The sequence below is a fragment of the Ascaphus truei genome, chromosome 4 (genome assembly GCF_040206685.1).
Source record: "Ascaphus truei isolate aAscTru1 chromosome 4, aAscTru1.hap1, whole genome shotgun sequence".
In the NCBI taxonomy this organism is placed as follows: domain Eukaryota; kingdom Metazoa; phylum Chordata; class Amphibia; order Anura; family Ascaphidae; genus Ascaphus; species Ascaphus truei.
Genome location: NC_134486.1, coordinates 407,710,345 through 407,734,978, shown reverse-complemented (window position 1 = coordinate 407,734,978; position 24,634 = coordinate 407,710,345). Strand labels below are relative to the sequence as shown.

At 47.5% G+C, this 24,634-nt stretch overlaps 1 protein-coding gene across 1 annotated transcript; it reads right to left on the bottom strand.

The window, feature by feature from the left end:
• Window positions 1-21,264: 21,264 nt before the first annotated feature.
• Window positions 21,265-22,011, bottom strand: LOC142492465 (taste receptor type 2 member 40-like). The gene has a single exon (XM_075595102.1). The coding sequence runs from the start codon at window positions 22,009-22,011 to the stop codon at window positions 21,265-21,267; it is 747 nt and encodes a 248-aa protein (XP_075451217.1).
• Window positions 22,012-24,634: the final 2,623 nt, after the last annotated feature.

The window sequence follows — 24,634 nt, the reverse complement described above, 5'->3', positions numbered from 1 at the left end:
TCACACCAAGGGCCAAATACCCCCTTCACCCACCCCCGCTACCCACAATAAAAAAAATTCACGCACAGCAGCCCCACAATTAATAAATAAATCTAAATAAATAAATAAATACATGAATATAAATAAATACATTTAAAATAAATTTTTATTCATAGTGTAGATGTGCAGGGGGTCTCCGGAGCTGAACCGCTTTGGTTTTAGGCCCGGGGACCCCCTGCTTCCCGAGATACAGGCCCCTTTATGGGGTGCCGGTATCCCTCTGCTACCCACAATAAAAAAAATTCATGCACAGCAGCCCCACAATTAATAAATAAATCTAAATAAATAAATAAATACATGAATATATATACATATACATATATATTTATTTATATTCATGTATTTATTTATTTAGATTTATTTATTAATTGTGGGGCTGCTGTGCATGAATTTTTTTTATTGTACATATATACACAGTTATTGTATATATATACACAGTGGTTGACAAATCACCAAAAAATCTACTCGCCACACAAAAAAATCTACTCGCCACCTAGTACCAAACGTGTGCTGCTTGGGCCAATATTTACTCGCCCGGGGGTTAAATCCACTCGCCCGGGGCGAGCAAATGTATAGGTTTGTCGAACACTGTATCAACTGCTACGGTCGTGAAGGGGTTAAGTGCACCCGCAACCCCCCGCAAGTCCTAAACTCATACCAAGTGCCAAATACCCCCTTCACCCACCCCCGCTACCCACAATAAAAAAAAATCCCGCACAGCAGCCCCACAATTAATAAATAAATCTAAATAAATAAATAAATAAATACATGAATATAAATAAATATATTTATATATATATATACAGTATATACTGTATTTAACAATCCCTATACATATATATATGTATATACTGTATATATATATATATTTATATATATACATATATATATATATATATATATATATATATATATATATATATACAGTATATACACACACATGATGAACCAATATACAAATAAATGTAGAAGGTTTATCAAAACCATACTGTACTACAAATAACACTTCTCCATACAGACACACTACATTACAATGAATTTCCTTTAATAAACCTAACTGATCTTACAATCTAAATCATCAAATGCCAATGAAAAACCTCACATTCCAATCAATACATTGCATTTACATTGTATTTATGATGCATAAAATCTATGCACCATATACATTCTGCAAATGAATATGAACAATATCATTGCAAGCTAAATACAAATACTGTACTCCAAACAAGTCAACTATTTTAACCAATCAAGTAAACAAAAATCAATATATAAGTACCAACCAGAAAACAAAATTTAAAACCAAGGCTAACCCTAACAATACCAAGGATTACATCTATCTAATTGTAAAAAAACATTATACTGTACACACATTGAAGCATTGCAATAAACAACATACAGTACAGTACATCCCCTGTATCTCCCTGCCTTGAGTGTAATCTGTGTAAAGCTCCCTGCCCCCTAATGTTTCTGTTAAATCTCCCTGCCTTGAGTGTAATCTGTTTAAAGCCCCCTCCCCCCTAATGTTTCTGTTAAATCTCCCTGCCTTGAGTGTAATCTGTATAAAGCCCCCTCCCCCTATTGTGTCTGTTAAATCTCCCTACCTGTGTTGCTGTGAGTGCAGTTTATGTAAATGTGGGGAGGGGGAGTGGGTTATAACCCCACCTCCTTGACTGTGATCTGTGTAAAGCCCCCTCCCCCTAAAGTGTCTGTTAAATCTCCCTGCCTGTGTTGCTGTGAGTGCAGATTATGTAAATGTGGGGAGGGGGGGGGACCAAATGTGCATACTGTGAGGTCTAACCACCCTCACCCACTACCCACATACCGTTACCCCCCCCCCATCCTGGCAATGCCCCCTCCGCATCTGCAAAACAGACACAAAAATTGAAACATCCAAAGTAATGTCCCCTAACCCCTTAATCACCATAGCGGTTATTAACCGCTACAGTCATTATGGGGTTAACCCACCCTCACTCACCACTCGGGACGCCTACATACCCTCCCACACTAACCCCTCACCCCATGAGGCCTAACCCCCCTCACCCACTACCCACAAGGGAGGCCTACCCACATACCGTTGGGGAACCCCCCCCCCCCACCCCCAGAACCCACAATAAAAACAATAGTGACCCACAATAAACATCATTATATTTATTAAATACATTACCCACCCCCTGTGCCCCCCCATAAATACAAGATTTATCCTTTTACAAACAGGGCTCATAACGCAGCCCCACGCGAGTCCCCGGTGGGCTGGCGGGGCTCCTGACAGACCTACAGGGTACCAGCAGCCCTTTTCAAACAGGTTCTGGAGGCCTGCTGGTGGGTCCCGCCAGCACCATGGCACCCAGGTGGTTTCCTTGGGTCACCGTGGGCCACAATTGGGTCCCCACGGTAGGCCTGCGGATGTCTGGGAGCCCCAGGTCAGACCCACAGGTGTCTGCGGGGCCTCGGGTGGTTCCCACGGGGGTCTGGGGAACTCACGGGTACTCACTACGGGTCCGCGGTGCCCCCACAGAAGTGGGACCACACATCTTCATCCCCGCATCTACGGGTCAGCGGTGCCCCCACAGAAGTGGGACCACACAGCTTCATACCTGCAGACTACGGGTCCGCAGTGCCCCCACAGATGTGAGGCCACCGCTTCATCCCCGCATGTGTCACCCGTGGAACCACCATCCTGGTACCCGTGAGATACCGCTACGGTCGTGAAGGGGTTAAGTGCACCTGCTACCCCCCGCAAGCCCTAAACAACCACCGTTGGGACTAATACCCCCTTCACCCACCCCCGCTACCCACAATAAAAAAAATTCACACACAGCAGCAGCACAATTAATAAATAAATCTAAATAAATAAATAAATACATGAATATAAATAAATACATTTAAAATACATTTTTATTCATAGTGTAGATGTGCAGGGGGTCTCCGGAGCTTAACCGCTTTGGTTTTAGGCCTGGGGACCCCCTGCTTCTTGAGATAAGGGCCCCTTTATGGGGTGCCGGTATCCCTCTGCTTTGTTTACATTCCGCGGTCACGTGATCGGGACCTTCAAATGCAGAGGGATACCGGCACCTCATAAAGGGGCCTGTATCTCGGGAAGCAGGGGGTCCCCGGACCTGAAACCAACGCGGTTCAGCTCCGGAGACCCCCTGCACATCTACACTATGAATAAAAATGTATTTTAAATAATTTTTAATGTGCTGATGTTTGCGCAGAGAGAGCAGCGGATCTCTCTCTGCTGCAAACACATCTCGCCAGGGGACGGCCTATAGTATCATTGATGTGCATATACAGTACTGTATGTGTATGTTAGGGGTTATAGGGCTTGTTGTTATACAGTATATATATATATATACTGCATTACAATTCATGAATTTCTGCCATCTGGCGGACACGCAAAGCATTGCAGCCTATTAAATCCTGAACCATTATCAATTAACACATCAACCGCGCGTCAGCCGGGCATGACCCGTCGCTGGGAAGGCAAAACGAATGCGGCCTGCTCCGGGTGAACAGCGTCGCATTCCAGGAACAAGCCGGTGAGAAACCGGTGATTTGTTAGAATAAAGTGTGCCGCAGCAGTATCATAAAGTACCCAACACCTCACTTTACACGCATACTCAAATCAGACAAAAAAAACACCTAGATTGATATCTGCATTTAGCCCTTATGGAATTAATGTTTTTCAGTTCTGTATCCAGAATGTTTCTTTTTTGGCAGGATCCACATACCGCTTGCCTCCTCTCCAATGCTGCCTCACCTGCTCTGTCCTTATATATTTTATGCCAGTCACATCACCCTGATGGCAAAGCTCAAAATGTTTTGACACACTATGTGCAGATAACTTTCTTTTGATATTCCCAATATGCTATTAATATAGATCATAAAATTATTAAGCTTATCTTCACTTCCCTTCCAAATAATTAAAATGTCGTCGATGTGGCGCCGCCATAGAACCAAGCTTGTGCCGAGCCCCTGGTAAGACCAGATGTTATCGTCCTCCCAGTTCCCCATAAAGAGGTTGGCATAGATCGGCGCGAATTTGGGACCCATGGCGGTACCACACTTCTTAAGAAAGAACTGACCGTTAAAACTAAAGTAATTGTGATTTAAAATGAAATCTATCCCCTCTAAAATAAAATTAGATTGATCTGCCAACATATCTGGATCTTGATCCTAGGCCTTTTTAATCGCAGAGCACCCCAGACATGTCCTATCAACATGTACAGGGATGTTACGTCGCAAGTCGCTAAAATAAGTCCATTAGCCCATTCGAAATTCTCTATAACATTTAGAACATCTGTCGTATCCTTCAGATAGGATCTAAGGCTTTTAACGTATTTTTGTAAAAAATGGTCTAGGTATTCCGAAAATTTTTGGATGGCAGAACCAATGTCCGAATTTATTGGTCGGCCAGGGGGGTGGGTTAAGGACTTGTGCACCTTTGGTAAAAAGTAAAAGATTGGTAATCTTGGATTCTCAACCATGAGGAATTCAAATTCTTTCTTATTCAAAATCCTCATTTCTTTCCCGTTGTTTAATCGTGCAGACTGTTCTTTATGATACGCTATAATAGGATCATTCCTAAGTTTAACATGTGTTACCATCACCCAAGAGTCTGTCTGCTTCTTTCACATAGTCACTCCTGTTCATTATTATAACTCTGCCCCCTTTATCCACTTGTTTTATGGCTATTGTTGCATCATCTGATAGTGTCTTGACTGCCTCACGCTCTAATTTTGTCAAATTATGTCTATATTTATTCTTACTTAGAGATAATTTTTCTAGATCATTTACTGTATGATCAATTTTTCAAACACGTCTAAAAAGTTACCTTTACTTCCTCTGGGGTAAAAGGTGGATTTTTTCTTTAAATCTGTGTGTGCAAAATAGGGATCCACACTCTGTGTCATATTAGACGGATCGGGGGTGGGAGGGCCCCAATTCCTGAGTTCGGCATTTTTATTAATAAAAAATATTTTCTCTGTTAGTTTTCTTACATACTGTAGCAAATTGCGTCAATAAATAGCCCAAAATTGTTAGGACCACTCGTTGGAGCAAACGCTAAACCTCTCGAGATAACTCGTTCTTGTTCAGATGTCAATATTTTTTAACTCAAATTAAAAATACTTTTATTCTCTATCTGGCTAACTTTTTCTCTGGGTTTTCTCGCTCTTCTTCACGGCTTTCCTCTGTGCTTCTCTCTCTTTTTTTGTTTGTTACCATTTGTTCCACCTCTCTCAGAGCTGAGAATCTGTTGGTCTCCCTCTGACTCGGAGACTTGGCCTTCTCTAAAAAAAAAAACATTCCCAGTTTTGGTTGATGACTCAGCTTCCTTCTTTGGGCGTTTCTCTTTTTAGGGACTTCAGGTTTAGGCCTCTCTTCCTTATCTTCTCTTTTAAAGTAATATCCTTGGTCTCTAGATGTAAAACCTCCCTTTCATTGAAATCTTTTATTATAACTCTGATATTCCCAATATTTCTAGATCTATTATATCTATCAGGGGACCTCGTCTCTTAACATATCTTGTCTATAGGGAGACCTATACCTATCCTGAATGTATCCTGGATGTTCACTCCATTTGGGACGGGAAGCAGGGATAGTCAGGTCCAATTCCGGTGTCGAGGCAGGCTGCAGGAAGGGGTTGTCAGGTCCAGGCAGAGGTCAAGCACGATCAGGTAAATACAGAGACAAAGACAGGGCTCAAGCAAAACAAGATACAGAGTACTTTGCACGAGCACTGAACGGAGCAACTGCCTGCTATTTAAAGGCCAGAAGCAACGGCTGACAATGAGGGCCAGAGAGAAGCTGACTTCCTATCAGGAAGTGAGGAGCAGGAATTGCCAGGAAGCAAGATCGCGATGGTAGCTTCAGTGAGGGCGAAAGGTCACTTCCTGTCGGCAGCCATATTAGTTATCCAGACAGATCTCTTATAGGGTGACTGTGGACGGTGTGCTCACTGCATGCACCGTGTCACTTCCGGTTTTCAGTCTTACGGGCATCTACAAAACAGGAAAGACCACAAGGGACATTAGACTCTTTGATTAACCGCCAGATATGCGCAAAACGCATTAGAATGATTCCCTTACCCACATTTTTTGATCTGTCACCCATCCATTAAATTGTTTTTAATTTATCTTTTGAGCTGAGTTCCATGCTTTTGTTTTGCTTTGCACTATCATCCCTCATTAGGATTTCTACATTTTCTATCTACCGGATGGGAGCACGCAATTGAGTCAAAAGGCTGTATACGTCAGCGCATCATGAAGTGAGTACTTACCCTTGTTTGGGGCCTTTTAATTCAGTATTCCTGATCGTGGACACTTATTCTTTATACTCTAGAAGTACAACTTACTGTTGGCTAGGATAACTGGATACTGGCTTTATTAGCTTACTCTGTCCATATTATCCCTGGTACCACCCATAGTAGGTTTGTTTTCCACTTATCATGAGTATCAATGCATATATTAGTGTAGCCACTTTTTCCCATCAATAATGGAACTGCCGGTACTGCCGTTACATTTTTGGCTACCAGAAGGCCTGAGCCTCCGCCACTGGGAGCCTGGGGTGATTTCTTGTTTGCTTCGGTCAAGCGCCTCCACCTGTGAGGGATCCCAGTCTAGCAGGATAAGCTCATCACAGGAACTGATACCAACAGTAACCACACACAGGGTATATATCAACTGGTTTACTAACATAAAATACGGCAACCTTTACCACACAGTATATATCACACACAACACAATATAATGGTTGAGGGTCCCCAAAGTACCTAGGGTGCTTGGCACCAATATCCCTGGTGTTCTTCTCTCCCAAAGTCAGTCCCACCCACAGTGTAGGGAGTAGCACTACCCCGTGGGCCATTGGTGCACCTAGGTGTGGTATCTGCCAGGGCACTCCAGTACCCGGGTACTGCCGAATAAAAACCAGGGATCCGCTGATCCAACGATGTAGGTCTGTATACGAAGGCATCCGCCTCTGCGAGGGTTTCACCTTTAAGAGTCTATTATCGTGGGTGGTCTGGTCCCAGACCACAGGCTGCTAGTCACCGTGTGGCGTCCTGTCACTGATGCCTATCACTCTAAGGCTACTGGGGAATGTCCCTATGTTTCTCTATAGCAGCCACAAACTGTATGTGGTTGGAGCCTGACTGTGGCCTGAGGGGTAATCTAGGCGTAGTCTAGAAGTTACTGACACCCAGACCCTACCTTCCCCTTCTGCCTCCTGGATCCAACTGCCAGTGCTCCTTCGCCCAAACTCCACTCTTTCCTCACTATGAATCCATCAGCCCTATTGGCTGTGCTGCGCCGCATGATCGGGCCGCCCAAGGGGATCCTGAGATATGTAGTTCCCCTGCAGAGCATGTAAAAGATGGCTGCCGCTACTACACTCACCCTGCGTATGTGCACCGCTCTCAAATGGCCACCGCACCTCACGACACTTCTGTGCATGCACGAGTTGCTTCTGCTACTCGCACGGCTATCTACAATGGCGACGCCCTGCCTAGACATCCACCGCGGAGCTCCATAACACCGGAGCACTCTCCCTGACCACATGCAGCCGTAGCTTCCTGCATAAGATGTAAGGGAGGGAAAGAGTTCTGGCTACATGAGTATACCAGATCACTGGATTTAAGAAGTTATAAAATTTCCAACAAGCAACATCTTCTCTTGACTCACCAAGACTATTCATATTGATAAATCTACATATCCCTTCAAGATATCCTGTTACACCGGCATTGGGGCTGTTTGTCTATGTTTCTGCATATTCTGGGTAGAGGCCGTAAGAGATGGTTAAGGCTGTCAGGATGGTCCCACAGTATTATCAGCATGGAAAGACCTGCCAGTGGCTTCTTTAGGTCTGCACCAAAATGTTGGACGCTGCCGTGACTTCTTTAAGTCATTAAATTACATTTTTTGTTACCATGTAACTGCTTTAATATTTTGTTGTTACATTGTTACATAGTGTATGTTTATGGTATATCAGTTTTGTACTGTACACTGAAATGCAACTTTATATAAACACAATGTATGGATGTTTATACTTTTTTTTCCCAGCCCCCTGTGTGATGCAAGCAGCACACTCATATTACCCCCTGGCAAGTTCAACACCAGTGTGCTATGGACATGTGACTGGTGATAGACATAATAGCAGCCAATGACAAAAACTGTGGAAGAGGTGGGACTAAGGGGGAGACAAGCCTTAGACACGTGAGTCAGATCTGCATGAGCCTTAATGCCTTCAGGTTCGATCAAGTGTGATCCGGGGCCAGTATGAATCCCGCTGAGATTCACTGAAAGGGAATCCTCCAGGAGATCCACTGGAGGGAGAGCAGGAGATCCACTGGAGGGAGAGCAGTACCTGGTGCAGCAAGGCCCAGCAGATGTGCGCTGGTAAGTGCACGGAGTGTCGATCATCGGAGGGGACCTTCAATGGCAGCAGTTAAAGTGGTACTGAAGCATCTTTGTGAAGTACATACCTGCAACACTTTAGTGCATTAAGCGCTCCCACGGTGTGCTGGCACCATTATATAGGTCCATATACCCATGATTGGGGGTCCACTCTTACCTGACACTGACACACACCTGCACAATGTTATTATTAAATGTTAGAATATATGTATGTTGTATGATGAGTATAGTGATCCTTTGCTGAGGATTACGAAGTCTTTAAAACTGGGAAAGGATTTCATAAAAGCAGTTGTACCACACCCATCGTGTACTCCCTTTTATATACCTGTGATATGACTTCACATGATGAAACGCGTAGGGCGTGGCTAATGCAGAGCAGACACTTTCCAACCAAGAAAGACTGATGCAAGTTGGGAGCGGCTAAGCCAAACAGAGGAGCGAATACATCCTTGTTTCCCCTGGTGTTGCGGTGATCAAAGGCAGGCGGACGAGGACCTTGTTTCCCGGTGGGATTTCCTTGTGCGGGGCACTAGATCGGGTGGACGTCACTTCCGGTGAAGGAGACCACGCAGTGCCGGCGCCATGTGTTAGGAAAAGAAACTACTGCTGATCCAGACGCTTCTACTGGCATATGAGAGCCAATCTCATAACTGCACTATATTATCGTTTTTCTTGTGAGTGGGCATTTGTCTGTTTTTAATGTTCCATAAATCTATTGTTATACTTTAATGCACTAGGTGTGCGCCTGTTTTTTTTTTTTTTTTTCTTTCTTCTTTCCATATATATATATATATATATATATATATATATATATATATATATATATATATATATATATACATACATACATACATACATACATATATTCTGTATAACAACAACCCCTATAACCCCTAACATACACATACAGTACCGACCAAGTTTATTCTAATACGGCTAGGCCGCAAGCTGTGAGGTTTCCCGGCTTTGATGGAGAATTCCCTCGGCGTGCCGCGCGTCACCGATACAGTTGATATATATAGCAACTGTAAATATTCCTGTATATTCATTTGCATGTGTTTTAGACAGGTCTGCAACCCTGTCTTTCACCATTATCACCCAGGAAACAGCACTTCCACTGCAGCAAGGGATTCTGGGAAATGACATGCAAATGAGCACACAGTGCCACTTTTTATCTCATGCTCACATTACATGAGCAACCCTTAGTCAATGCATGCTGCTTTAAACACAGCTTTTAAGCAAGGACATATATATATATGTAGCCCCGAGGAAAATTTGCACTTTCTGGCCCCCCTCCACGAGTGCCGTGCGGTAGCGGGTGCCGCCGGAGGCAGCGACGGACCCGCCGGCACTTCGCGAGGGTGGGGGCCAGTGCAGGGAGCAGAGCGGTGCTCTGAGGCGCAGGCCGGTTGCCGGGGACGCGATCGGGCCGTCGCTAAGGCCGCGATCACGTTGCCACCGGCCCGGCGGCTGGAGGAGAGGGCGCTGCCATTGCGCGTAGGTTCGCGCATGCGCAGGGACCGGCAAGCGCAGGGAAGGCCCCAGACAGGTCGCGCATGCGCAGGAGGGACTCGGCGGTTAGGGAGAGATCGCGCGAGGGCAGGACAGGGAAGAGAGAGGTTGCGGCGGCCATTAGGCGTTCGTGCATGCGCGGGAGAAGCGCGCACGCGGCCCCAGTACTGTAGCAGCCCCCTGGGAACTACAATTCCCAGGAGGCATAGGGAGACAGGCACCAGGTGCCTGATAGTGGCCAATAGGGCTGGAGGAAGCTCAGCCCGGGAAAAGAGATACATTTCCCGGGCTTTGCACGCGTCAGTCAGGCTGAGGAGAAGGAAGGAGAAGGAAGGGTGCCGGGAGCGAGTGGCTCCTGCACCAGGTAAGGGTTCTCCTTAGGTCCCCAGGCAGGCCCCAATTCCCGGTAAGGGCAGGGGGTAACTGAAGAGGGACGGCCCTAGATAGGGAGGTCACCCTTAGGTGTGTAGGTGCAGGTTTGGCAGTGCCACAGCGGGTAGTGCTGTGCGCACTGGCAAATAGGCACAGAGTGTGTGCAGTGGATTTGCTGCGGGTTCCAGTGTATTGTGTTGTGTAGGACTGTTTGCTGTGTGTGCACGCTGCATGTACTGGGCGCAGGGTGTGCAGCGTGTGTGTATGTCTGCAGGCTGACTGTGTTAGCTGTGTGTCTGCTGCAGGCTGTTAGCGAGTAGCTAGTTGTTAGTGAGGATTTGGGACTTGGGTAGCTAGGGGAGTGGGGCAGGTTATTACTCCGCAGGCCCTAGGAGATTTCCCCAAGCCACCCCAGGTTGCGGTTCATCAGGGACAGGCCCTAGGTTAGGGTTCCTGTCACGTTAGGGATAGATAGGGATAGCGGCGGTTGCTGTTCCCGTGAGACGGTGTGTTACCGAGAGACGGTTGTGTTCCCGTGAAGCGGTGGGACCCTCGTTGCAGGCCCGAAGATTGTTGCAGGCCCGAGCACCGGAGTGCTCGGCAGGTAACTCTGTATCATAAATGCACCACCGGGCCCTTAACTAATTTAGTGACTGCGCAGTCACCCACGACCTCCGTAGGAGTACGGGACATTGGGTGTGGGGGTTCACAGTACACTGGGTGGGAACACCAGACATTGGGCTGAGGTGATATGGTTAAGGTGATGCGGATAGAGCATGATGTTATGTAATGTGTTATATGTTATCAAGTAAAGTGTTAGTATCATATATGTGTTGTTGTTGTATTTCTTACCCAGGGCTATCTTTCATAACGGGGATCCTGGGTAAGTGGAGGCGCTGCACCAGGTAAATGGTAAGGGTTTCCCCAGGCTCCCAGCTAGCGGAGGCTCAGATCTCCTGGAGCCACAGGTGTGATACAGTTACCAGTAGTCCCTTAGAGCAGGTGTGCCGCAAGGAAAGGAACCGGTTAGACCACAAGGGGCCAATGTGAGATTGGGTGGGTCAGGCCGGTTCACAAAAAGGGCTACATTTGGAGGCGCTGCTGAGATATCAGACCTGGGGTGCCCTGTATATTTTTTTTCTAAATTGTGTCCTATTTTTGTTTCGCCATGGGGAAGCCCTCAAGCCGGAGGAAGCCACGTGCTAAGTTCCCGGCCGCGCGGGAAAATGTTGCCAACAGTTATCCAGGACTGGCGGGAAAACCCGAGCCCCGCCCCCACACTGTGAGTGACTCGGTACCGAGCTCGCAACATTCCCCAAAAGACTGTGCTGCCCCTCCTCTAGAGTCCACCAGGGGGAGGGAGTGTCGTGAGCAGAAATCAGCCATTTCTGTTCCCCCTAAGGAAAGCAAGGGATGCCGAGAAAAACACCCTTGGCTTTATAGGATCATACGGGCCCCCCATTTAGTCTTGCCAATGGTGGTGTGCCCGTGTGCGTTAAAAGACTGGAAGGTGATGGGTGGCTGGATGGACGGAGCATCTGAGTCACCAGTTGCCCTCACGATGACCGTGGTAGACGGGGAAGAATGCCTGCACGGCCGTCTGAATGAATGTGAGTGTGCCGTTGGGGAGCTGACCCAAGGGCCTAAGTGTCCTGACTGTGCGGTGCAGTTCCTGCAACCCAAACCGCCAGCGGCAGAGGACACTGTTGCAGAAATGGAGTGTTCCCTCCCCGAGGATGAGAGAGACTGCCAGGGGTTACACCCTGATGTGTATGAGCCCTGGAAATTGCCAGGAATAGAGGTCACGGTGCTAATGTGCCCCTGCCTGAGTGAAGCCCTTAAAGAGGGAGTCGAACCGTCCCAGTTACAGCTAGGTTTCAGGTCAACTGAGGTGGATGGAGAAACGTTTACCCAGTGTTTTGGCCTCAAATGTGGCTGTTCCCGGAGGGAGGCACTGGCGTGGGAGCCTCAATGTGAGTGTTGCGGGGCCTGGTTCCTAAAGCCTATCCTGCCCCAGGCAGCGGAACCAGCAGATTAAGAAGAGGAGGAGCCGGACCTCTTTCCTGAAGTAAGTTATGCGTGTCATCAGTTTGTCCTAATTCCAGAGGCCGCCGGGGACCCGTGTGTCCAGACCACTGTTGCAGACCCTCTCAAAGGGGACATTCAAATGGTAGAGCAGGAACCTCTGATGGCGGAACCTACGGAGAAAGAGGTGCCTGATGATGCTACCAAGGTGGGTGAAGCCGCTACTAATGCTTCTACTTCAGCGATGGAGGTGGTGGAGGGGCCGTGTGCCCAAATGGACTTTCTAGATGCTGAGCCGGAGCCGCTGAAGGCGGAGCTCCAGATGTCGGAACCACAGATGTCGGTTCCAGACCCGGTTCCCGAGCAGGAACCACCGAGACCAGAACCACAGATCCCGGAAGGCCAGGGTAAGATGTTTATACCCCCGCCCATGTGTGGTGATTCTAGCGACCAACCGAGCGTGGTGATGCGCCTGCCGGCGGACCACTCCAGTGAGGTCGCCGAGCCAACCACCTCAACTGATGCAAACCATGATGTGGGCCCGTGTGCCCTGCAACGGCCAGTCCGGCCTACCACCGAGGTACCAGCGGTCCCAGGCTTGGGATCAGTACCTGCTGACAACGATAGGGGTAAGTTGACTGCCCCAGGGGTGTCGGGTGTGAGCTCCCCGGTGATCGTGGAGCCTGGTGACTCCAAAGGTAGGGTCACCCGGGCGATGGGCACACCCCGTCATCGCGTCCTGGTGGAGGTGTCTCCCCCAGAAGATCTCTGCAGATCATGGAACGAATTTGACCTCATCCGGGTATCCGGTGTAGCGGACCGGAGCGACACATACTCCTGCACGAGGAGTCTCCAAGCTTGGCCTTCTCAAGACCCGGGCCTACCCGAAGAAGTTGTACCGTCCAAAGAAGGTGTCACCGTTAAAGGGATTGCTGGAGCGGACAAAGACTGTGTTGAGACCGCTCTGGTAGTTGTGGCCTCTCCCAGGTGCACGATGGAGCGCTATGTTCACCATGTGGTGGACCGAGGCAAGAGACTGAGCCTCCCTGTCTCCCGTGAGACGAGACCGGAGGATCCGACAAGGGTCAATACCCAGGACCCCGTACTAATTTTTCCGCGAGGGGGAGAAGGTGGGTTGGTGCAAGGGACAGGTCTTGAGCTCCAAAAGACTCACAGGAGTCAAGGTGGGATACCCTCACCCAATCAGTTAGGGGCACTCCACTCTGAGACTCAGCTGGCCTTGGGTATCCAGGGGATGATGTTGGGTACAAATGGGGAATTGCTTGTGTGTGATGTATCGGTTACAATGCATTTTCCATTATATAATCCTCTGTTGCATGGTTGCTACCCAAGCGAGGTCGTTGGGATTCTGCGAGGGGGAGAATGTAGCCCTGAGTAAAATTTGCACTTTCTGGCCCCCCTCCACGAGTGCCGTGCGGTAGCGGGTGCCGCCGGAGGCAGCGACGGACCCGCCGGCACTTCGCGAGGGTGGGGGCCAGTGCAGGGAGCAGAGCGGTGCTCTGAGGCGCAGGCCGGTTGCCGGGGACGCGATCGGGCCGTCGCTAAGGCCGCGATCACGTTGCCACCGGCCCGGCGGCTGGAGGAGAGGGCGCCGCCATTGCGCGTAGGTTCGCGCATGCGCAGGGACCGGCAAGCGCAGGGAAGGCCCCAGACAGGTCGCACATGCGCAGTAGGGACTCGGCGGTTAGGGAGAGATCGCGCGAGGGCAGGACAGGGAAGAGAGAGGTTGCGGCGGCCATTAGGCGTTCGCGCATGCGCGGGAGAAGCTCCAGTACTGTAGCAGCCCCCTGGGAACTACAATTCCCAGGAGGCATAGGGAGACAGGCACCAGGTGCCTGATAGTGGCCAATAGGGCTGGAGGAAGCTCAGCCCGGGTAAAGAGATACATTTCCCGTGCTTTGCACGCGTCAGTCAGGCTGAGGAGAAGGAAGGAGAAGGAAGGGTGCCAGGAGCGAGTGGCTCCTGCACCAGGTAAGGGTTCTCCTTAGGTCCCCAGGCAGGCCCCAATTCCCGGTAAGGGCAGGGGGTAACTGAAGAGGGACGGCCCTAGATAGGGAGGTCACCCTTAGGTGTGTAGGTGCAGGTTTGGCAGTGCCACAGCGGGTAGTGCTGTGCGCACTGGCAAATAGTCACAGAGTGTGTGCAGTGGATTTGCTGCGGGTTCCAGTGTATTGTGTTGTGTAGGACTGTTTGCTGTGTGTGCAAGCTGCATGTACTGGGCGCAGGGTGTGCAGCATGTGTGTATGTCTGCAGGCTGACTGTGTTAGCTGTGTGTCTGCTGCAGGCTGTTAGCGAGTAGCTAGTTGTTAGTGAGGATTTGGGACTTGGGTAGCTAGGGGAGTGGGGCAGGTTATTACTCCGCAGGCCCTAGGAGATTTCCCCAAGCCACCCCAGGTTGCGGTTCATCAGGGACAGGCCCTAGGTTAGGGTTCCTGTCACGTTAGGGATGGATAGGGATAGCGGCGGTTGCTGTTCCCGTGAGACAGTGTGTTACCGAGAGACGGTTGTGTTCCCGTGAAGCGGTGGGACCCTCGTTGGGGTCCTGGAGAAGTACCTGGATAGGATCAGACGGATGCATCACACGTCTGACCCTTTGTGAAGATTGTTGCAGGCCCGAGCACCGGAGTGCTCGGCAGGTAACTCTGTATCATAAGTGCACCACCGGGCCCTTAACTAATTTAGTGACTGCGCAGTCACCCACGAAGGAACCGGTTAGACCACAAGGGGCCAATGTGAGATTGGGTGGGTCAGGCCTGTTCACAAAAAGGGCTACATATATATATATATATATATATATATATATATATATATATATATATATACATACATACAGGTAAACCCCGTTATAACGCGCCTCGCGGTTTTTTTTTTTTGCACACTGCACACACTGCACACACACTGCTCACTGCACACACCACACACACTGCTCACACTGACACACACTGCACATTGCACACACACTGCTCACACTGACACACTGCACACACACTGCTCATTGCTCACACTGCACACACTGCACACTGCACACACTGCTCACACTGCACACACACTGCTCATTGCTCACACTGCACACACTGCACACTGCACACACACTGCTCATTGCTCACACTGCATACACTGACACACTGCACACACTGCACACACTGTACTCTGCACACACACTGCTCATTGCTCACACTGCACACACACACACACACCCCAAAACACATATACATAAATCAGCCTTACCTTGGTACCTTGGGGATGATTGGTGAGGCCTGTGGCTGCAGGGGGGGGGGAGCGCTGCGTGCCGGTGGGGGTGGTGCTGCGGTGGAGGGGGGTGATGGCTGCGGGGGCCCCCGATGCTGCGGGGGCTGGTGGGATGGCCCGGTGCAGTGCGGGGGGGCAGGTAGGTGGGGGTAGGTTGGTGGTACGGCCCGGTCCGGGGGGTGTGACATCATTGTGCTGTGGGGGGTTGAGGTGGCCTTGCGGTGCGGCGGAGTGGCAGGATGACCCTGCGCTATGGCGGGGCGAGGGGGCCCTGTACTGCGGCGCGAGGTCCCTGTGCTGCGGCGGGGGGGTGAGCGGTCTTCCGGAGAGATCCTTTGCTGTGTGGGGGCCCGGTCCTGCGAGGGGGGTGCTGGGGTGAGGGGAGGTGACGGTGCTGGGGTAGGGAGGGTTGGTGCTGCGGGGATCCAGGCGGCTGATCACAGCAGGCACCTGTTCCACAATTCTGCTCCCGCGCGCGCGCCGGGCCTCCCTCTCGCGCCGGAGCTTAAGCCACTTGACTTCCGTCACTGTCGATAGGGAGACCAGTGCCGGTGCAGTTTTTTTTTTTTTACATATATTAAATTAACGGGCACGGCCCTTTGCCCTGGGAGGGAGAGGAAGGGGGCTGGGAGGAAGAGGGAGGGGACTGGGAGGGAGAGGGAGGGGGCCGGGAGGGAGAGGGAGGGAGGAGGCATGTGGCCCGCATGTTGTGCAGGCCTGGTGTAGGGCTTCCGGACACCTCTTCCTTCTCTCCTCTCTCCCTCCCGAACAGGCGCGCGGCGGCCATTTTTTTAAATTAGCGCGACCCCGTTACTAACGCGGTGGTCTCGGGGTGGACCCCATGGACCGCTCTATAACGGGGTTTACCTGTATATATATATATATATATATATATATATATATATAACAACAACCCCTGTAACCCCTAACATAATACACTTACTGTATATGCACAACAATGATACTATAGGCATGAATGTATTTTTAATAATATTGTACAGTGATCAGGGGGTTCCCTGAGCCACATATCAAAGCTCAAGGGACCCCCTGCTCCTGCACAATATTATTAAAATACAGAAATGCTGCTTCATTACCATAGCTGATAGCCGCTAAGGCAATGAAGGGTTAAGGCAGAATAGCATGTTTATTGGGGACATTTGCCCCCAATAAACATTGCAATAAACAACATACAGTACACCCCCTGTGTATTTAAAATACATAAACAACAATAAATACATTAAATACATATTTTTAATGTGTCTGTTAAGCTTCCCTGCCTTGACTGTAATCTGTGTAAAGCCCCCTCCCCCTATTGTGTCTGTTAAACTTCCCTGCCTTGACTGTAATCTGTGTAAAAGCCCCCTCCCCCTAATGTGTCTGTTAAATCTCCCGGCCTGTGTTCCTGTGAGTGCAGTGTATGTAAATGTGGGGAGGGGGAGGGGGATCCCGATGTCCATAACTATAATGCAGCGCTTTACTGTTCCCCGTCCGCTGCCATGCCGATGGACAGGAGGAGGGAGGCTGGCGCCGGCGCTGCTCCTAACAGCCTGGGAATGGGGGGGTTTGAGCACGCCGCCGGGTTGTGGGGAAGGGGGGAGCTTGAGCGCGCCGCCGGGGGGTGGGGAAGGGGGGAGCTTGAGTGCGCCGCCGGGTTGTGGGGAAGGGGGGAGCTTGAGCGCGCCGCCGGGTTGTGGGGAAGGGGGGAGCTTGAGCGCGCCGCCGGGGGGTGGGGAAGGGGGGTGCTTGATCGTGCCGGCGGGGGGTGGGGGGGTATCTGCTCAGAAGACTCAGACTGAGCCCCCCGGGTCCGCAGCTCCGCCGGCGGTGGGGGGAGTCAGGAGAGAGGGGGCAGGACACAGACAGAGAGACATACGGTGTGTGCACACAGAGAGATACACATACACTGACAGACACACACACACTGACAGACATGCACACACTGACATACACACATTGACTGACACATACACACTTTGACTGACACATACACACACTTATTGACACACACACACACTGACTGACACACACACACTTACTCTGACGCACACACACACACTGACTGACACACACACACACACACACACACACACACACACACTTACTCTGACGCACGCACACAGTGATGCACGCACACACACTCTGATGCACGCAAGCACACACACTGATGCACGCACACACTCTGACGCACGCACACACACACTGACGCACGCACACACTCTGACGCACGCACACTCTGACGCACGCACACACACTCTGACGCACGCACACACTCTGAGGCACGCACACACACTCTGACGCATGCACACACACTCTGACGCACGCACGCCCACACTTTGACATGCACACACTCTGACACACACTGACGCACGCACGCACACCCCAGTGATGTACCGAACACCGCCCCTGAATGATGTGCCTATTCCTTCCCCCCCCTGTGAGCTCCCCCACCCGCTCAACATTCATGATGCTGGTACTGCTGCCAATAAACACATACACACACACACACACACACACTGACGCATGCACACTTTGACGCACGCGCACTTTGACGTACGCGCACGAACACTGACTGTCACACATACGCATGCACACTGACTGACACACATACGCACGCACACTGACTGACACCCCCCGCCCCCCCCAATTATTTGAAGATTCCTAATACTCTGCTAAAGTTGGTACTGAATCCTGTAACAGTATATAAGACAGAGAAACACACACACACACACACACACACACACACACACACACACACACACACACACACACACACACACACACACACACACACACACACACACACACACACACATACACATTGACTGACACACATGCACACACTGACACACATGCACACACTGACTGACACACATACACACACTGACCGGCACAGATACATACACTGACTGACACACACACAAACAAACACACATACATACTCTTTGACTGACACACATACATACTCACTGACTGACACATACACTGACTGACACGTGTGCCGAGCATGCGCGTTATAAGTCAATTTCTGTGACAAAAATCAAAGAAGTTTCACTTACTATGTGCGTGCACAGCACACACAGCTTTTTTTATTGTGGGTAGCGGGGTGGGTGAAGGGGGTATTAGCCCCAACGGTGGTTGTTTAGGGCTTGCGGGGGGTAGCGGGAGGGGTTAACCCCTTCATGACCGTAGCGGTATTAACTGCTATGGTCGTGAAGGGGTTAAGTGCACCCGCAACCCCCCCGCAAGTCCTAAACTCACACCAAGGGCCAAATACCCCCTTCACCCACCCCCGCTACCCACAATAAAGCGGGCACAGTGGGTTAACCCCTTCATTGCCCTAGCGGCTATCAGCTATGGTAATGAAGCAGCATTTCTGTATTTTAATAATATTGTGCAGGAGCAGGGGGTCCCCTGTGTTTGGATTTGTGGCTCAGGGAACCCCCTGCTCACTGTACAATATTATTAAAAATACATTCATGCTGCTTCGTTACCATAGCACATAGCCGCAAAGGTAAGGAATGAGTGTTTATTTATATAAGTGTTTTATTCATACTGTAGATGTGCAGAGGGTCTCCGGAGCTGACCCGCTTTGGTTTTAGGTCCGGGGACCCCCTGCTTCCTGAGATACAGGCCCCTTTATGGGGTGCCGGTATCCCTCTGCTTTGTTTACATTCCGCGGTCACGTGATCGGGACCTTTAAATGCAGAGTTATACCGGCACCTCATAAAGGGGGCTGTATCTCTGCACATCTACACTATGAATAAAAATGTATTTAAAATAATTTTTAATGTGCTGATGTTTGCGCAGAGAGAGCAGCGGATCTCTCTCTGCTGCAAACACATCTCGCCAGGGGATGGCCTATAGTATCATTGATGTGCATATACAGTACTGTATGTGTATGTTAGGGGTTATAGGGGTTGTTGTTATACAGTATATATATATATATATATATATATATATATATATATATATATATATATATATATATATATATATATATATATATATACTGCATTACAATTCATGAATTTACACTCAACTGAACAAGACTCACTTTGTGTGTATACTTTATAGGATTTTTATTTTTACTTGATAAATACCACACTGATATATTGACCCCTAATACAGCGCTTAATTCCCATCCCATACACTGTATAAAATTCTATGTATACAAGACACATATAATAGTACAGAGAAAGATATAAACACAAATGATTGGATAGGACTGTCCCAACTATCATGGTTGTAATAGTCCTTTTAACTCTGTGTTCTATCCCATCAGTATGTTTCATAAATGTCTTCCAAAAGCAAGTTCTTAATCTGACTCCATTCACACAACGACCCGATGCACGTTTTATATGGGCTGTGATTTTTCAAGAATACATTTTTATACAGTATATGTGATAGAAATTAAGTGCTGCGTTAGGAGTCAATAATCTCATTGAGGTTATTTAATGTGTATGCAGTTACAACCTTATTGTGGTAGTTACTCACATACTATTTAAGGGTCCAATTGGTTCCCTTATCCACGTCTACCATTCACATGGTTTCATAAATATGTATGTGCAATACAGCTTATTGTTATCCATTCTTATTCCATTCAACATTTTTTCTTACTGTGTTTAAACCATGTATTTATGTGCAAATATTATTATTATGTTGAATATCTCATGAATGGGGTATTTTTTCCTACCTAAAGGAGATAAAGATGATTAAAGCCCTCCAACGCATTTGTTTACTGTGGCTACACTGGATGCTTAAGTATTTTTTTAACAATACACACAGTTGCCTGTTTTCTTTTTTTTAAAGATGTCAAATCACCTCCATTTAATCAATTAAGCCCATAAGCACTGTTATTCCCAGGATAGAGTGACCCTTTGAATGCATTGTATGACCTTACCACTTATTTATTGTGTTTGTAAATCAAAAAGTGACCAAATAATGAGGGAGTATTTATTCTGCCGTGTGGTACGGGCTAGTTTGGTATTTTACCATTGAAAATCCAATTAGCAACACATATCTGCAATGCAAAACAATAACATTGTTCACCTCTGCAATATATTTTCTATGTGTAAGGGCAGAACATATTGCATATTAATACTCAGAATTTATAAAATCAGAAGAAAAAGCTTAATAGTATATTATTAAGTGAGTGATCTCTATGAAAAAGACAATGGGGCCTATTCATTAAACTGCAATAGTGCTGATCAGGGCAGTATAGTACAGAAACTTCCATGTGATAGTGCCATTATTTTGCCCTTATTGAAATAACCCCAATCAATTGATGACCCATCTGGCAGTAAAGGGGTTGGGGATTATATATTCACCTTCTTTAAATGTACAGTATGTTTGTGTCTGCTTTGCCATTGTAACTGTGCCTCTCTTCTTTCTTTCTTGTTTTTCATCGCCCCTAAGCAGTGCTAAGAACATAGTTTTTTTTTTTTTTAAAACAACATATCAATGTAAGAAAGATTTAACACCCAGTGTGTGAAAAATAGAAAATCTATTTCTAGTTTCTTTGTGTCCATTTGAATTGAATGTTATCTGGAAAATACCCATTATTTCTTTCATCTGATTAGACTGTCATCCTTGTTTTGGTCAGTAAAATTGCCATATTGTTTAACAATCTAGATATTTACCATGTGTACGTTCCAGTTGTGAAATCTGTGCTGGATTTGGCAGAAATTCTCTGTTTTTGAGTAAACTTCACAGCTCTGTGGCATATATCTAGAAGTGCCTGTTTCAGCTTCTTATTGTAGAAGATCAGAACCGCAGAGTGCAGAAACGGATAGGCAGAAGTCAAAATATAGTGGAACACCTGCCAAAGGTTTCCTACTGTCAGCACCCGGGAAAATATCACATTCATGCTGGTGAAAAAAATTATATTTAGGAAAAGGAAGAAGACCATACTTTTTACTACTCTGAAGTGAGTTTCCAAGCTGGGGTTTCTAATGCTGATGCCGCTTTTTCTCATCTGTCTGGTGTGCATCCAAAGCGATTTAATTAAAAGGAAAGTAGCAACACAAAATATGATGAATGGCAGTGAAGCTCCTAAGCCGTACATAATGTGCTGGTTGGTATTATTTTGCACCACAATAATATCTTGCACAGTGCTGTTTTTCAAGAGGTTGTTTGTTGAATTATTGCCGTTCAAGGTAAAAGCATACCAGCCGAATGGAAGACTGGAAGCCAGAGAAGTTAGCAGAGATGCCAGAAGTAACCATGGGACTATTTTGTTGATCCGGACTTTCACATAGATGAATAAGGAATGGTTGTAGTTTGTGATTTTAACGCAGTAGTATACACAGAGCACAGTGGCAAACCAGAGACTGGAGAAGTCCAGAAACATCCTTACAACCACAAAAATGGCATAAAAGTACATCTGCGAATATAACTCTGGTAAATATAAATTAAATATACTATGCAACATAATACCCCATTGGTAAAGAAATCTGGACAACCCCAGAGACACCAAGATTTTGTCACTGGTACGCAGGCGCTTAAATGTCATCCATTCCATGCAAGTTGTTGCCACGATAAATGAATTTAGTGTAATCCCCAAGATTAACTCAATCCACAGCAGGACAAAGAAGCACATACGCAGAGGGAAATCCATTGTCTTGCCTTTGACCTTGATTGTTCTTCACAAATCACTAATTCTGATACTCTGACACGAGATACCGTCAGTGGCTGAGACAGACAGACTTTGGTTCCCACTTAAACTGCCCTCACGGTTATATAGAGCTACCAAGCTTTGCTATTTACATTACCCACGCACATTCTGGGAGTTAGTTTGATTATGATGCAAATCTACGATTCAATCAATTGTGCATTGGAGGTTTTGCATGAGGTGTATGTTACACTTGAGTTTGCATAAGGTATTTTTAAAGATTTATTACAACCACAGTCATCATTCTGTATTCGTTTGCTTTCAAGTAAATATCTTCACTGGCTCCGCATATTTTTTTCATTCAGAGAAATACAAAAGATACATCCTTGGTTCATGTCAAAAAGTTAGGCCATCTCTTGATTCTCCACCCAATAACCTCCATCACTCCTCTGTCAACGCACACCTTCTCTGTTTAAATGTTAAGCTCCACTGAGCAATTGCTCAATCATTATATTACATAGTTATAGTAGATGTGTTTGAAAAACTTTTTTGTTATGTCCCTATATACCTTTCCTTTCAAAAAGATGTCCAACCTTTTTTTGAAGATATCTAGTGTATTTGCCATCACAGTCTCCATGGGTAATGAATTCCACATTTTAACTGCCCTTATCGTAACAAACCCTTTGCTTTGTTGCTGGTGAAAAGTAATTTCCTCCCACCTTAAGGGATGAACCTGTGTCGTTGGTACTGGCATTGGGATGAATTATTTAAGTAATAATCCCCTCAGAACAGGACATTACTGGCCAATAATGCCCTGGCTGGAAGAGTTGAAGGCCCAAGGCGAAGCTAAATGTAGACTTTTTTCATAAATAATAGCCACTTTTGTATAGTTATCTAATTTTTTTAATTAAAATAAAATGGTAAATACATGAAACCACCTCTATATACTCTTACACTGCAGATATCTATATCCACACACAGCAGCTCAACACACAACACAGCAGATCTACACACAAACTGCTACTACACACACACAAACAGCATACCACACACAACACAGCAGCTCTACACACACAAACTGCTGCTACACACAAAAGTACACCACACACACACACACACACAACACAGCACCTCTACACACACAAACTGCTGCTACACACAAAAGCACACCACACACACAACACAGCACTTCTACACACACACACACACACACATACACGCACACGCACAAGCACACACGCACACACACAACACAGCAGCTCTACACACACACACACACACACACACACACACACACACACACACACACACACACACACACACACACACACACACACACACACACACACACACACACACACACACACACACACACACACACCACAGCAGTTCTACACACACACACACACACACACACACACACACACACACACACACACACACACACACACACACACACACACACACACACACACACACACACACACACACACACACACCACAGCAGCTCTACACACACACACACACACACACACACACACACACACACACACACACACACACACACACACACACACACACACACACACACACACACACACACACACACACACACACACACACACACACACACACACACACCACAGCAGTTCTACATAAACACACACAACACAGCAGCTCTACACACACAACACAGCAGCTCTACACACACAAACTCTGCTGCTACACACACATGCTACACCCATAAACACAGCTGCTGACACTGACACACACACACTGGAGCTCTATACACACACACAAAAGCTCTATATATATACACACACACACACACACACACACACACACACACACAACACAGCAGTTCTACACAAACACACACAACACAGCAGCTCTACACACACAAACTCTGCTGCTACACACACATGCTACACACACATGCTACACCCATAAACACAGCTGCTGACACTAACACACACACACTGGAGCTCTATACACATACACAAAAGCTCTCTCTATATATATATATATACACACACACACACACACACACACACACACACACACACACACACACACACACACACACACACACACACACACACACACCAGCTCTACACACACAACACAGCATCTCTACACACACATACAACACAACAGCACAACACAACACACACTGCTGCTATAGCCATAAACACTGCTACTGACACACACACACACACACACACACACACACACACACACACACACACAATCAAAAATGCAGCCACTTACTAAACTTTGCAGACTCTCTCCCCCCCAATTTAACTGAATCTGCTCAGAAAATCTGTCAGCTTGGGAGGGGGAGGAGTCAACCCGTGGCTGATACGCCCTGAACAATCCCCTACCCTGTCTCAGA